At 51.9% G+C, this 15,918-nt stretch overlaps 1 protein-coding gene across 1 annotated transcript; it reads left to right on the forward strand.

Annotated features, from left to right (window-relative positions):
* Positions 1-9,197: 9,197 nt before the first annotated feature.
* On the forward strand, positions 9,198-13,250 carry MAGIX (MAGI family member, X-linked). Its single transcript, XM_032842977.1, has 6 exons — positions 9,198-9,365; positions 10,161-10,307; positions 11,056-11,138; positions 11,215-11,451; positions 11,562-11,733; positions 12,483-13,250. The coding sequence occupies exons 1-6, from the start codon at positions 9,317-9,319 to the stop codon at positions 12,779-12,781; spliced, it is 987 nt and encodes a 328-aa protein (XP_032698868.1). The 5' UTR covers positions 9,198-9,316; the 3' UTR covers positions 12,782-13,250.
* Positions 13,251-15,918: the final 2,668 nt, after the last annotated feature.

Below are 15,918 nucleotides of genomic sequence, written 5' to 3' on the forward strand. Positions count from 1 at the left end.
CCAGGCCTGGATGCGGCTGAGGCCGCCCGGTCCCGTGCCTGGCGCCCCGACCCGCGCGCTGACCTACCTGGCCGCCGGCGAGGAGGCTTGGCTGCGGGAGCCAGCGCGAGCTCTGGGCCTCGCTCTGCCTCAGGCGCTGCCTCGGTGAGCCCCGGAGCCTGCGCTGGGCTCCTTCTTCCACCCAGGAGGGGTTGTTAGTCCACGAGCGAGAAGAGGAGGGGAAGTCGAGGCCCAGAGAAGTTAAGGGCCCCGCCTGAGCTCTGACAACTAAAAACGGGGGTGCAGAAGTGGAGCCCGCGTTTACCAGGGGATTCTGCAGACCCCCACGGAGCTTTGCTCACAGTAGGACGGGACCTCAGCAAATTTGCGGTGAAACTTTTCTACTCGGGAAGTGGAAGAGTCCGTTGGGCTGGGCAGGGGCGGGGACGGGGTGGGGGGCGTCGGGGAGGCGTCCTTTGGAGCCTTGGGGGCCATGGGAGGGTTTGGGGCCCTGACCGTGATAGGGTTGGGGGACTCCAAAAGCCGGGAAGGGCGGGTGCCCTTGAGAGTGGAGAGGCGGTAGGGGCCTCAACTTGAGGAGGCTTTCAAGGCCCGTGGGTGGGAAGGGTCGCCAGCCAATGAGAAGGAAGAAATGAGGCCCCTCTTAGTTACTAAAAGTGAAGGGTGGCCTGGAGACAGAGGTCCGGTTGGGGGAGCACTTGGGCACAATGCTACTGGAGTGGAAGGAGGAATGGGGTGCGGTGAGAGATAGCCTGTGACCGCCACTCTGTGGAGGAAGAAACTGGGGCCACAGGGGCTCAGACACCTCTCAGTCCAGGGCCCCACAGCCCGCCAACCACAGTGCACGCCTCAGGCGGCTTATCCCCAGCATTCACTGGGGCTGTGACTGTTTCACTCTGGGCCCTGGACGCACTGTGTCCTGATGTCCATTCTGGGTGGCCGGGCAGCCTCAGTTGTCCACCTTTCAGGGGCCTGGTGTTGTCCTAGGTGAGAGGGGTTGAATGGTCCCTGCTTCCCTTCCTCCTGCAGTCTCCTGGCCCTCCCACCTCGGACCTGACCTTGTCTTCGGAGGGGATACACTGGACCTCATACATTGTCTTTCCCTGTTCTAGATGAGACTTTAGGCACTGAGGATGGATAGCATAGCTTCCAATCTGGGGCTCATGGCTCTGGGAACTGGTGGTTGAGATAGAGGGGTACTTACGTTCTGGGCAAAGGGAGCTTGAGGCTCCATAGATTGGTGGATGGTAGGTTTTGCAGGCTCTGTGCACTGTTGAAAGGTCAGGATGGGGGGATAGTAAGGGGAGGCTTCCAGACATTGGTAGCCTCAGTGGTTTGGAAATGGGTCAGGGAACTTGCCAAGTGGATGAGGGTTCCAGGGTCTAGAAATGGGGAAGAGCTTCCAGACTGGGAGATGCTCAGTCTTGGTGGACATGAATGGGGTGTCCAAGGAAGCCTCAGGGATCCTTCATGGTGGGTGGGAGTTCACTGAGAGCTGAAGACAGTGGGGTCACAAATCTGGGGACAAGGGCAAGGATTGGGATGAAGCAACGGATCTTAGGTCACTGAGGCTGTTGTCAGGGTTGAGGGGTAGGAGCGTCCAGACAGAAGGCCAACCCTGGTTCCCTGAGATGGAACCATAGCCACCACTCCATCTAGAGCCTCAGTCTACTCCTCTGGGAAGTGCCAGTAATAAGGTGTGTATCATAAAATCGTCAAGAATTTAGGAATCAAGCTTCCAAATCACCTACATTGGGGCCAATCAAGCTGTGTGGTAGTAGCCCAGCAGTGTTTATCTTTAATCTATGTTGATTACTATCAGAAGGGACAGAGCCAAACCCGCTCTCAGTCCCGCTCAAGCGTGGGTTTAAACCGATGCCTTAGCTTCGTCCATTCATGAATATAAACCTATTAACCCCTTTAACCTCCCCTCATTCATGGATTTAAGTCAGTTCTTCCCATAGCCCTACCCAATTCTGAAAAATTTAATCAATCCTTTAATTTTTTTAATGGATTGAGGCTTGACAAAATCTGATAAGTTTTTAACTGTGTTTCTATCTGTGAGACTATCATTACAATCAAGGTAGGAAACATAATTCTCACTGCCAAAAGTTACCTTCCTACTGCGTAATTCCTCCTTCCTGTGTCGAGCTCTCGCCAGCCACTGATTTATTCTATCGCTGCACATTAGTTTGCAGTTTTCTAGATGTTTAAAATTGAAGTTGGTGGGGTGCCTGGGTGGCTCAGTGGGTTAAGCCTCTGCCTTCAGCTCAGGTCATGATCTCAGGGTCCTGGGATCCAGAACCGCATCCGGTTCTCTGCTCAGTGGGAAGCCTGCTTACCCCTCTCTCTCTGCCTGCCTCTCTGCTTACTTGTGATCTCTGTCTGTCAAATAAATAAATAAAATCTTTAAAAAAATAAAATTGAAGTTGGGGGTGCCTGAGTGACTCAATGGATTAAGCATCTGCCTTCAGCTCGGGTCAGGATCCCAGGGTCCTGGGATTGAGTGCTGCATCAGGCTCCCTGCTCCACGGAGAGCCTACTTCTCCCTCTCCCTCTGCTGCTCCCCCTGCTTGTGCTCTCCCCTCCTCCCTTGTCAAATAAATAAATAAATAAAATCGAATTTGACCCACAATGTTACATTAGTTTTAGGCACACAACATAGTGATTCCTCACCACCGGTGTAGCTATCATCTGTCACCATACAACACTACTACAATACCACTGACTGCATTCCCTATGCTGTACCTTCCATCCCATGACTTTGTTCCTTTACTGGAAGCCTGTACCTCCTACTCCCCTTCACCCATTTTGCCCATTCACCCAACCCTTCCCTTCAGGTAACCACCAGTTTATTCTTTATATTTATGGGTCTGTTTCTGCTTTTATGCTTATTCATTTGTTTTGTTTTTTTAGATCCCACATATAAGTGGTATCTAGACTTCTATATAAATGGAATCGTATAGTACGTACTCTTTTGGGGGAGCAGTTCTGGCTTCTTTCACTAAGCACGGCTTTTTTGAGATCTGCCGAAAGTTCAGAAATAACAGAAGTAAAACCAATCAATCACCAAAGTAACAATTAGTAAACTTTTATTGTGCACACACCAAGAAAATAGTTTGGAAACCAGGAGCACTCAAACCAAAACATGGGATGAAGCTCAGGGGTTGTATTGCTATAAAGCAGTTTATACAGTGAGAAAGGAGTGACTGTTTATTCTTCACAGTGACTGGTTATAATATTATAATTTTCTTCAATGACAGGGAATTGGTCAGTGGTTACTTCATTTCTACCTTGGGAGACAGTTTAAGTTTTGTTTATGATTTCCAGAGGCCTAAACAAGAAATGACCCAGGTCAAGTTAGCCTTGCAAAATAAGCTAAACTTTGTTTATATATCCAAACTGGTTTTGTGTCCTCAGGAAATCTTTTAGGTTGGTCTTTGTTTGTTTTTGATTTTAAGAGATCCATCCAAATTTTTTCATTCTATTTTATTTTTTTAAAATATTTTATTTATTTATTTGACAGAGAGAGATCACAAGTAGGCAGAGAGGCAGGCAGGGAGAGAGGAGGAAGCAGGCTCCCTGCTGAGCGGAGAGCCCAATGCGGGGCTTGATCCCAGGACCCTGAGATCATGACCTGAGCTGAAGGCAGAGGCTTAACCCACTGAGCCACCCAGGCACCCCTTTTCATTCTATTTTATTGCAGAGTAACATTCCATTGCATGAATATTACATAGATTGTTGACCCAGTCACCTGTTGATGGATATTTGAGTTGTTTTCAGTTTTTGGCTATTAATGAATACTATGGGCTGAATTGTATTGCCTCAAAATTCATATGTTGAAGCCTTAAGCCCCAGTGTAACTATTTGGAGATAGTCTTTAGGAGGTAATTAAGGTTAAATGATGTCATAACAGCGAGATTCTAAACACATAGAATTGAGGCCTTATAAAAAGACAGAGAGAGCCTCTCTCTCTCTCTCCCTCCCTCCAGGTGAAGATACACATAGATGGTGGACATTTGCAAGCCAGGAAGAGAGCTTTTACCAGGAACCAAATTGGCTAGCACCTTGATCTTGGACTTGACAGCCTTCAGAACTTTGAGAAATAAATGTCTGTTGTTTAAGCCATTAAACAACAGTCTATAGATGGCTTAAACAACAGTTTAACAGTTTATAGGTGGCTTATGGCAGCCTGAGATGACTAAGACAACAAATAAAACTGCCATGAATATTCATATGCAAGTCTTTGTGAAGATACCTTGTTTCATTTCTTTTAGGTAAATACCCAGGAGTGGAATGGCTGGATCATATACCTGTTTAACTTAAGATACTGCCAAAGTGTTTTCTTTTTCTTTAAAAAATTTTATTTATTTATTTGACAGAGAGAGACAGATCACAAGTAGGCAGAGAGGCAGGCAGAGAGAGAGGGGGAAGCAGACTCCCTGCTGAGCAGAGAGCCCAATGCAGGTCTCGATCCCAGAACCCTGAGATAATGACCTGAACGGAAGGCAGAGGCTTCACCCACTGAGCCACCCAGGCGCCCCTGCCAAATTGTTTTCTAAAGATGCTATATCATTTTATATTACTATCAGCAGTCTCTGAGAATTCCATTTCCTCCATATCTTCTCCAGCAGTTGGTATTGTCAGACTTTTTTACTTTCAGTCATTCTGCTATGTGTACAGTGGTGCTTCATCACGATCTCCACTTGCTTACCCTAAAGGCTAATAATAATTGAACATTGTCAGCACAATTATTTGCCATCTATATATGTTTTTTGATAAAGCATGTGTTCAAATATTTTGCCCATTTTTATGGGGTTGTATTATTAAATTTGGGCCATTGTGTGTGTATTATGAATACAATTCTTAAGAAGAGTGATTTGCACTGTCTTTTGAAAAGCGGAAGTTTGGTATGCCTGGGTGGCTCAGGTGGTTAAGTGGCTGTCTTCCCATCAGGTCATGATTCCAGGGTCCTGGGATCAAGTCCGAGTCCAGCATCAGGCTCCTTACTCGAGGTGAGCCTACTTCTCCCTCTGTCTGCCTCTCCACCTGCTTGTGTGCGCTCTCTCTCCCTCTCTCACTCTCTCTCTGATAAATAAATAAAAATCTTAAAACATAATTTTTAAAAAGGCAGAAGTTTGGGGCGCCTGGGTGGTGCATCTGCCTTGGGCTCAGGTCATAATAACCAGAGTCCTGGGATCGAGTCCCATATTAGGCTCCTGTTCAGCGGAGAGCCCGCTTCTCCCTTTTCCCTGCCTGCCACTCCTCCTGCTTGTGCTCTGTCTCTCGCAATCTCTCTGTCAAATACATAAATAAAATCTTTAAAAAAGAAAAGCCGATGTTTTGAATTTTGGTGAAGTTCAATGAATCCATTGGTTCCTTTATGGATTTTGCTTTTGATATCCTGTCTACACAACCTTTGCCTAACCCAAGGTCACAAAGTTTTTCTCCTATTCTTACTTTTAGAAATTGTATAGTTTGAGGTTTTACATTTAGGTCTATGATCTAATTTGAATGAAACCATTTTGGTTTTTTTTTTTAAGATTTTATTTATTTGAGAGAGAGAAAGAGCACGTGTGTGAGCACAGTTTAGGGGGGAGGAGCAGAGGGAGAGGGGGAAGCAGGCTCCCCACTGAGCAGGGAGCCCAGACACAGGGCTCAACCCCAGGACCCTGAGACCATGACCTGAGGCAAGGCAGACACTTAACCCACTGAGCCACCCAGGTGCCCCCGAATGAAACCATTTTTTAAAAAAACTATTCTATAGGGGGCGCCTGGGTGGCTCAGTGGGTTAAGCCTCTGCCTTCAGCTCAGGTCGTGATCCCAGGGTCCTGGGATCAAGCCCTGCATCAGGCTCTCTGCTCCGCAGGGAGCCTGCCTCCACCTCTCTCTCTGCCTGCCTCTCTGCCTACTTGTGATCTCTGTCAAATAAATAAGTAAAATCTTAAAAAAAAAACATTCTATAGGGATGCCTGGGTGGCTCAGGTGGTTAGGTGTCCAACTCTTTTTTTTTTTAAAGATTTTATTTATTTATTTGACAGAGATCACAAGTAGGCAGAGAGGCAGGCAGAGAGAGAGAGAGAGGAGGAAGCAGGCTTCCTGCTGAGCAGAGATTCCCTGAGCCGAAGGCAGAGGCTTTAACCCACTGAGCCACACAGGCGCCCCTCCAACTCTTGATTTTGGCTCAGGTCATGGTATCAGGGTCATGGGATTGAGCCCTGAGTTGGGCTCCATGCTCTGAGCAGAGTTGGCTTGAGATTTTCTCTCCTTCTCACTCTGCATCTCCCCCGCTCACAAGCGCTCTCTCAGATAAATAAATAAATCTTTAAAAAATAGTTCAGTCCTGCTTCATCCATGAATACAAAAAGTCTCTACCCATTAACCAATAACACCCTATCCCCCCTCCCCAGCTACTGGTAATCTCTATTCTACTTTCGGTCTCTATTGATTGGCCTACTCTAAGTACATTGTGCAAGTGGAATCAAACACTATTTGCCTTTTTGTAATTGACTTATTTTCACTCAACATAATGTCTGCAAGGTTCATTCATGTTGTAGCATGTGCCAGAATTTCATTCCTTTTTAAGGCCGAATAATATTCTACTGTATGTTTATACTACTTTTGCTTATCCATTCATCACTTGATGTACATTTGGACTGTTTCCATCTTTTGGCTATTGGGAATGGTACTACTGTGAACATTTGCATGCAAGTATCTGTTTGATTCTCTGCTTTCAGTTCTCTTGTATAATACATCTAGGCACGGAACTGCTGGATGATATGGTAAGACTACATTTAACTTTCTGAGTTAACCCCAAACTGTTTTTGACTGTGGCTGCATCATTTTACATTGCCACTGCGAGGCGGAAGGGTTCTAACTTGTCCCCATCCAGAAGGTTCTTTACCAATTTTCTGATAGTAGCCACTCTACTGGATGTGAGGCGGTATCCTACTGAGGTGAGAGTGAGTTGATTTTCCCACCATATACCACAGATTCCATCATTTCCATCTGATTTGTAGTGCTATCTATACATTATGTTTCAAGTTCCTATATATACCTGTATCTAAAACCCCAATGTCTCATTGATTAATTTGTCTATGCTCCATGCTCAGCCTGACACTCTTTTTATTACTGTGTCTTTGTAGCATGTCAAATTCTGAAATCCATGTGCTCCCTCTTTGTTTCTGAGGTTGACGGGGCCCATCCCACAACATCTGTGAGTCCCAGTGTGAGAATACAAGTGGAGGCCCACCTATTATAAAGCTAAATGTCTAAAAGTAATAAATCAGGGTAACTATTAAATAAAATCGAATGTACCCTCCAACTCTGAAAAATACAATTCCAATACAAACTCATAAGAAAGGCGGTTCCCAACCCGGATATCACTGTGTTGTCAATGTCTGTGTAGGTGTCCCTTCTTCCAGAAAGAGGGCCTACTAATACCGGAGCCCAGGGCTGTTTCAGCCTCATGGACCCAGCTGCCTCGGCATGGGGCTGACCTCTGACCAGGTGTTAGAGAATGTCCATAAAATACATAAAGGAATGAGAATTCTATGGAGAACTCTGCAATATAGGGTCTCAATCTTCCCCTACCCAACACCAGACTCCAGCTGGGACAGGTGTGGGCAGCCAGACAAAGACCCCAGTACAGACAGACAGAGGCCCAGAAAGGCCAGTGACTGTGGTGACCAGCACTGCCCTAGAGTACTGGGGAAGTCCCCAAGGGGAGTTCAAGGGGACTGGATCTTGGAGGAGACAGTGGGAAGGCTTCCCAGTGAAGGAGAGGATGGGGGAGCCTTGGGATCAGACTTGGTTTTTCTCCTCAATCCAGTTCTCCTGAGAAGACTCAGGAAAATAAAGCAGCCTAAACTCTTCCTCACAGAAAGAAACACGTAGGTTTACAGTTCTACATAGCCAATCACCCATCTTCTGCATTCCTTTTCAGAACTGGATGGATGGAAAATTAAAGCCTTAAAAATGGGCCTTGATAATATGCAGTCCTGTTTCAGTGGACAAAAAGACTGAGAAGAGTTCCTATACAGAAGACACAGTGCAGGCAAAGGAGGGACGGTGGGAAAAACAGTTCACAAAATTTGGGGAGTTATGACAGCCCCAGGTGGTTGGCATAAAACAGGGCAGAGCAATGAATGAGGTCCAGTGTATCCCCTCCGAAGACAAGGTCAGGTCCGAGGTGGGAGGGCCAGGAGACTGCAGGAGGAAGGGAAGCAGGGACCATTCAACCCCTCTCACCTAGGACAACACCAGGCCCCTGAAAGGTGGACAACTGAGGCTGCCCGGCCACCCAGAATGGACATCAGGACACAGTGCGTCCAGGGCCCAGAGTGAAACAGTCACAGCCCCAGTGAATGCTGGGGATAAGCCGCCTGAGGCGTGCACTGTGGTTGGCGGGCTGTGGGGCCCTGGACTGAGAGGTGTCTGAGCCCCTGTGGCCCCAGTTTCTTCCTCCACAGAGTGGCGGTCACAGGCTATCTCTCACCGCACCCCATTCCTCCTTCCACTCCAGTAGCATTGTGCCCAAGTGCTCCCCCAACCGGACCTCTGTCTCCAGGCCACCCTTCACTTTTAGTAACTAAGAGGGGCCTCATTTCTTCCTTCTCATTGGCTGGCGACCCTTCCCACCCACGGGCCTTGAAAGCCTCCTCAAGTTGAGGCCCCTACCGCCTCTCCACTCTCAAGGGCACCCGCCCTTCCCGGCTTTTGGAGTCCCCCAACCCTATCACGGTCAGGGCCCCAAACCCTCCCATGGCCCCCAAGGCTCCAAAGGACGCCTCCCCGACGCCCCCCACCCCGTCCCCGCCCCTGCCCAGCCCAACGGACTCTTCCACTTCCCGAGTAGAAAAGTTTCACCGCAAATTTGCTGAGGTCCCGTCCTACTGTGAGCAAAGCTCCGTGGGGGTCTGCAGAATCCCCTGGTAAACGCGGGCTCCACTTCTGCACCCCCGTTTTTAGTTGTCAGAGCTCAGGCGGGGCCCTTAACTTCTCTGGGCCTCGACTTCCCCTCCTCTTCTCGCTCGTGGACTAACAACCCCTCCTGGGTGGAAGAAGGAGCCCAGCGCAGGCTCCGGGGCTCACCGAGGCAGCGCCTGAGGCAGAGCGAGGCCCAGAGCTCGCGCTGGCTCCCGCAGCCAAGCCTCCTCGCCGGCGGCCAGGTAGGTCAGCGCGCGGGTCGGGGCGCCAGGCACGGGACCGGGCGGCCTCAGCCGCATCCAGGCCTGGGCGGGCCGCCAGGTGAGCGCGCCCAGGCGCTCCAAACGCGTCGCTGGCGGCCTTGCGTCCAGCCGGCGGACTTCGGGTCATGGAGCCGCGCGCGAGGGGCGCCACGGACCCTAGGGGGAGCAGAGGAGGTACGGGGGTTGGGTGGGGAGGGACTGGGCGCGTCCCTGACACCCCATGTACCGCCTGTCGGCTCCTCACCTTTTCCTTCCGACAGGTGGTAAACAAAGCAGCCCTGGCGCCCTAGTGGCGGGCGGGTGCCGGGTGGCCGGGGCTGGGCTCCAGGTCCCCGACCCGCACCCGCACCGCACCGCACCGCACCGCGGGGCTGCGCGCCAGACCCGGGGGCTCTCAGAAGTCTCCGGGGAGATGTGCCAGAGGGGTCTGCCCGGGGTCACTGGGGACGCCTGGCCACTCAGGGTCCGTAGTGAATTGCGGGGGGTTAGGCGGGGGCCTCCGGGGATAAATGGAGCGGCAGTTGGGGCTACGTGGGCCATCAGGGTTGCCTAGGAGATCTGGAAGGGGACTCGGGGGTGCCGGAGCCACAGCTGGGGCAGACCGTCTTCTGTCGGGACATCTGGGGGAACCGGGGTCCCTCTCGCTCCTGTGCGGGAAGAGTTTGGAATCTGGGGCTACGAAGGGGCAGCTGGAGACCTTTAGAGATAGTCCCAGGGTGCTGGGACGTGTCCAGAAATATTTCGGTCAGCTAGCTCTCTCCAGGGATATCGTGGGTGCGGGCGGGGGTCCGGGGGCATGCCCGCGATGGTGGGGGGTCGCGGGAGTTGAGAGGGGCCTGCGGAACTATCCAGGGAGTGGTCGGGGGGTTCCGAAGGTCTTGAGGGGCATTCTGGGTCTTCCGACGTCGGGGAGCGAGGTGGTGCGCCGAGGCTAGGGCAGGTGCTGACCTCCTCTTTCCACCCGCGCAGGCCGGGACCTTCCCCAGCGGGCTGGCCCCAGAGCCCGGCAGCTCCTGGAGCGGCTGAACGCGCGCCCCCTGGCGGCCAGAGCTGCGGCCGACGTAGCGGCGCTGGTACGCAGGACGGGCGCCACATTGCGCCTGCGCCCCAAGGCTGGTGCGTTGCGTGGGGCGGGGTGTGAGTGGGGCCGGATTCAGTAGTGGCGGACCCGGGATTGCTTGTTACTTCTCTGGGTGGGGCCAGTGGGTGGCGGGGCGGGGCTCGGAGGGCGCTTCGAGGGGCGGAGCCTTGGCGTTATCCTAGAATATTCCTCCACGAGGTGATCTTGGAAAAGCTATTTTGATAGATTAATGTTGCATTGGCTAGTTGCGGGTGCACGGCTGGATGGTTATCCCTGTCAGGGGGCCTTTGTATGGCATTTCTGAGGAGGTGGGGCCTGAAGAGTTTTGGGGGCGGGCAGTTGGCTGAGGGGCGGGTCTGGAAAAAAAAATCCACTCCAGGAGGTAGAGCCTACAAATGCCAAGGGGAGGGATCGAAGTGTCAGGAATGGATTGAAATTTATAGGCCAGTTAGGGGGCGGAGCCTGAAAAGTTTAGGAGTCCAGTCTTGGAGTTGCACCCCCCAGGGTGTGCCTAAGGGTGTAATATGAGGAACAGGATCTCTGCGTTATTGGAGGACTATAGGAAGGTCTAGAGGTGTATTCAAATAGCAGAGCCCAGGATTATTACTTAGAAGTCTACCTGAGGTCAGTTACTCATGTGGGTTGAGCTCAGTTAAATAGGTGGGCGTGCCAGTTTGCATTCTAGAGGTAAGGAAATGAGGTGAAGCTAGAACGTTAAATCTGGGGGCACGTCCTAAGTGGTTTCCCTGGAGTCCCCCGCTGACTGCCTTTTTCATCTTCCAGCCGTTAGTGTGCTGGACTCTGCAGACATAGAGGTTACAGACAGTCGCCTGCCTAATCCCACTTTCGTGGAACACCGGCCGCAGGTACCACCTCTCCCTTTTATTGAATGCCACCCGCTTTGAGACTGGCAATGTACGTATGCTTGTGTTTTTACTCCAGCATCATCGGTCAGTGACCTTGGGTACAGGTACTGCACCGCCACAAGTGACCCAGGCTAAGGCATGTTCTGCTTCGAAGCCTCTCCAGACCTCTGGACGGTTCTGCGTGGAACTGGTTCGAGATTCCACGGGCTTTGGCCTCACATTAAGCGGAGGCCGAGATTCATCGGGGGATGCTCCTCTGGCGGTGCGTGGGCTGCTGAGAAACGGGCCAGCACAGCGCTGTGGTCGCTTGCAGGTGAGGTATAAGACGTCCTCCACTCAACAGTGCTCGCCCAATCCTCGCCCTTTGTCGCGGTGCTCCCTATCTGCTCATTCTACAATACCCCTCTCCTTGCACTCTTGTAGGCTGGGGACCTCGTGCTCCACATCAACGGAGAATCAACTCGGGGCCTCACCCATGCCCAAGTGGTGGAGCGCATTCGCACAGGCGGCCCCCGTCTCTGTCTTGTACTAAGCAGGCCCCTTGAAACCCACCCTGACAAGCCTGAAGGGATGGGAGGGCCCCAGAAAGGAGATGGTGGGTTTCCCAAGGGAGAGGGTTCAGAGAGCTGTGAGGGGAAGGAGAGGCTCGCAACATGGAGAGACTAGGGTCCAGGGTGGGAGGTGGTGGTGGTCTCTGTGGGGAGGAGGTCAGAGTTTAGTGTCTGTGAGGTGTCATGATATTCTCAAAAGCACGATCCATGTTGGGGAAGAGCAGGGTCCCAGAATAGGAATAAAAGTAGATTTTAGAGGGGAGGTTTTTGAGGTACTAGGAGAGGAGAATGGGGGAAGGGTCTGGGGTAAAAGCAGGTGTTTAGAAGGAAGAGTTGTTCTCGCATGAAAAGGTGGAGTGGGTCTCAGGAGGGAGAGGATGGGATGGGGATCCGGAGGTTGAGGGGGGTCTATTTCCAAGGCTGAGGGGTCCATATGCCAACAGCTGGGTGTTGAGGGAGGTGGGTTAAGGAAGGGGATAGTCTGGGGTCCTAGATGGGAGGGGTTTAGCATATCGAGGTCAAGGTCAGGGTTTGATTTCCTTTGGGATTGTGGTAAAGTATTTGCGGGGCATGTTCTGGATCCAGCTGGGGAGAGGTCTCAGGACAAGAGGCGTTGGAGGTGGGGCGAGTCTTGAGGGGGTGGTAACGGTTCCTGAATGGTTTGTCCAGCCTCAAAGGGAGATTTCTCTAAGGAGGGGTCCCTGTCTCCTGCAGGCCCTGGAGTCTGCCGGCCCCCCTCAGCCAGGGGGCTCGGTTTTCCATTCCCCATCCTATCCCCCAATCCAACCCGCAGGTCTGCCATCCCCTGATCGCAGCCCAGATCCTGGTGGACCAGAGGTGATGAGGTCTCACACCGTCAGTGCTTCTCCACTTCCGCACGGTCGGGGCAGCCCTGAACCTAGCCCAGAGCCGCTGGCCGACTGTTCTGCGGTTCCTCCTCCTCAGCGCTGCACAGACGACCCTAACAACCGAACCCCGGGTTCCCCGGGACCCTGGCTGGTGCCGAGTGAGGAACGGCTTTCGCGGGCCCTAGGGATCCCCAGGGCGCCGCAGCTTGCTCTCGAGATGGCCGCTGGAAGGCGGAGGCACTGAGCACTTATGGGACGGCCCGATGCTCACTTGGTACTGCCGGACCTGGATCCGGTGTACTCCACCGACCGCACGCTAGCATCGCTGGGAGAGCGCACACTCGGTCTCGTCCCATCCCCACTCCGGCTGCGCCCCGGACCATCCCGCGCTTCCCTCACAGTGTCAGTGGTACAGCCCTCCGGACGGGCCGGCCCTGCGCTTCTGGTTTCGAGCGGGGGAGGTAATAAAATGGTTCGACCCAGTCTTGACTTGCCGGGTGCTGTAGGCCGGGTGGGGCTCCTGCGTTCACCCCGCAGAGGAGAAGGTGGGTCGATCTGGTTCCAAGCAGGGCCTCTTCCTGTAACCATTAAAAAGCTTACTTCACGCTGTTTCACCCGTGTCTCTAGTGGGGTCTGCCTGTGCTGATCCTCAGCCTGGCGTGCTTTCTCCCCACTCGGTTTTTCTTCGCCGGCTCCTGCTTCTCTCCGTGTTCATTCATTTCACTTTCTGACAGGTGTGCGGGGCTCACAGATAATCTTTGCACCCGGCATGGCGAATGCAGAGGTGGGCCGTTGTAGCGGGAGTGCGCCTGAATACCCACAGCCCCGATCAGGAATCGCCCTGATGGCCCGATAGCAAGGCTAGAACCAGGGTGGCTTCCTTCACCGGGAGCCTGTGGTCTCTCACTTCCGGCCTGGTCGGCTGGCTCTCGCTGGCACGTAGACTGCCACCCTTAGGGCACGGGCTGGGGCCCTGGAGCCCCCTTTGGGGAGGAGCCGGGAAGGTGTGAGTCAGCGCTGCACTAAAAAAAGGCTGTTAGAACCTCTCAGCCGCGCCCCCTCTTCCATACATGGTGACGAACAGCGCCTGGCTTGTGTGCACATGCCACATGCTGGGCGTTCCTGGTCCTGGAAGAGGCCAGAGTTTCCTCCATCCTGGGAGCAGAGCCCTGAAGGCAGGGCTTATGTGGCCAGCGGGACTCCTACGGGATAGCCCCAAAGCCAGCGCTGGCCGAGGCAAGAAATGTCTAGTCACCTCCGCTTGTCACCACACCCTAAGCACTTGACCCCTCCCACCACCAATGAAGGAAGCTGTGGTCAGGTGGGAATGGGCAACTCCCACCGGAGAGGGGAGGCAAATTAAAAGACAGGCGTGTGAATTTCTAGGCTGATGCTGGAAGGAGAGGGGGACCTCATAGCCAGGCTGGGAGCTGGTGAATGCTTCAACGGTCAGCACTGTGGACATTGTGGGGAAGTGCGATGGGGTTTCCAGCTACCCTTGACTCAGAGCCTAGTGGAGGTGTGGCTCTAGGGAAGTGAAGGAGCTTCAGTCCTATCAACACAGTCACACCCGGGAGACTAATAATAGTAACCCCAGCCACCATTTACTTAGCCTTATTCCTGCTACTGGCTCTACTTGCACTATCTATTTTCATCTACTTACACATCTGCTCAACAATCCTGATATGTCCATTTCATGGGGGAGGGAATTGAGGCCCAGATAGTATAAATGGCTCTAGGGAGGGGGTTGAAGCGAGATTTAATCAAGGCCGGATTCCTGAGCCGGCCCTTTTAATCAAGTAATAATTGAGCCCCAGTTGTTTACTTTGCACTGTATAGGCACTGGGGAGATGCTGGTGAAACAAAACATAAAGATTTCTAACTTTGTGTAAACCTAGGTTGAAAAAGAAAAGGCAAAGGAAAGAAAAGAAAAGGAATAAATTAAAGGTAACTTCAGAGAGAGGTCAGAGTTATAAAGATGGCAAAAGGAGGTTATGTTGGTGGAAATAACGATGGTGGGCTGCTGGTCTCTTTGAAGACAACCTTTGAGCTAGGACCTGATTGACCAAAAGCCAAATAAATGTATGAAGAGCTTGGAGAAGGGCACTGGCAGCCATGGGAACAGCAAGTGCAAAGGCCCTGAAGTGGAGCAGAGTTTGTTTTGTTCTAGAAACTCAGATATGTCCTCACAGAGTTGGAAAACACACACTCAGTCTGGGGAAAAGTGTGCTTCATTCCTTCTACCACCCAACCACTCTCAGCAACCTGGGCTGATAGTAGGGTGCCCCTTTCTTGGTTTTGAGGCACCCCAGGTTGGGGGATGTGTGCAGGCAGACCCTTGGGTCTAACTGTCCTGGCCTTCCAGCCACAACTCTTCCCTCAAATGGGATGAGAATAAAACCAACATTCAGTCTAGAGAATGTGATCCTCAGCATATCTCCAGGGAGATCCTGATTCCTGTGACCAGATTCCTGTCTCAGATGCAGAAATCAAGGCTGAGTCAGGAGAAATAGCTCAGGTAGGATAGATAACACACTTCAAATGTCATCAGCTTTGTCACCACGACCGGGACCCCAGGAACCTTCCTCTCACCTTGCCAAGCTTCCAGCACTAAAGAAACCTGGGCTCCTTCCCCATTCTTCATCTAGGGCTGTGCTGGTGGCTCTCTTCTGAGAACCAGGAAACAGAGGCCCAGCACTTGGGGCCAGGGCCTCCCTAGGATTGCAGAACTGAGAGCCTCTGGGTTGTGACACCGTTAATAATGTCTGTCCCCATGTACTGAGCAGTTTGATGCTCACCAAGCCCTATTCTCTCTTAGCCTGTGCGCTAGTGCAGTCTCATTTCCATCACTGCTAAGGGGTTTATTCCACCAACCATGATCCTTTACCCGAAATTTGAAGTCCCCAAAGCCCTGGAAATAGCTTTCCCGTGTATTGAGCACCACTTGGTTACAAAACCTAACCTGACTTAATGAGGGACAATTTTCAGTTCTGGCTTATCCCACTTATTGTGAACGATTTCCACCCCTTTACTTGAATAAATATTAAGGCTTTTTATTACTATTATTATTATTTTAAAACGGGGCTGCCCCAGACCTCGCTGAGAGTGTTAAGAAATACACAACTTTCTAAGATCCGAAATATTCAGAATTCTGGAAACATGCCTGGGTTTAACCATGGCCTCAGCCATTTTTACAGCTAAGGAAACTGAGTCATGTGCTTCCCCAAAACCAGATCCCCGAGGTTCTGAATTGAGGCAACACCGAAAGCATTCCTATTCCGAAAGCGCAAAAGGTCCCGCCATTACCGCACATGGTACCCCGAACTGCCAAGCCTCAAAGGCTGGCGCCCCCGGAGGTGGGGCGCCCTGGGGGCTACGCAC

This window comes from Lontra canadensis, unplaced genomic scaffold (assembly GCF_010015895.1).
Source record: "Lontra canadensis isolate GAN:19392208 unplaced genomic scaffold, GSC_riverotter_1.0 scaffold134, whole genome shotgun sequence".
NCBI lineage: Eukaryota > Metazoa > Chordata > Mammalia > Carnivora > Mustelidae > Lontra > Lontra canadensis.

Bases quoted from the DNA above. Each gene is read 5' to 3' on its own strand.
- MAGIX (XM_032842977.1), top strand. From the start codon at position 9,317: ATGGAGCCGCGCGCGAGGGGCGCCACGGACCCTAGGGGGAGCAGAGGA. The intron at 11,139-11,214 runs GTACCACCTCTC...TTTTTACTCCAG, and splicing joins TCGTGGAACACCGGCCGCAG to CATCATCGGTCAGTGACCTT. The intron at 11,452-11,561 runs GTGAGGTATAAG...GCACTCTTGTAG, and splicing joins AGCGCTGTGGTCGCTTGCAG to GCTGGGGACCTCGTGCTCCA.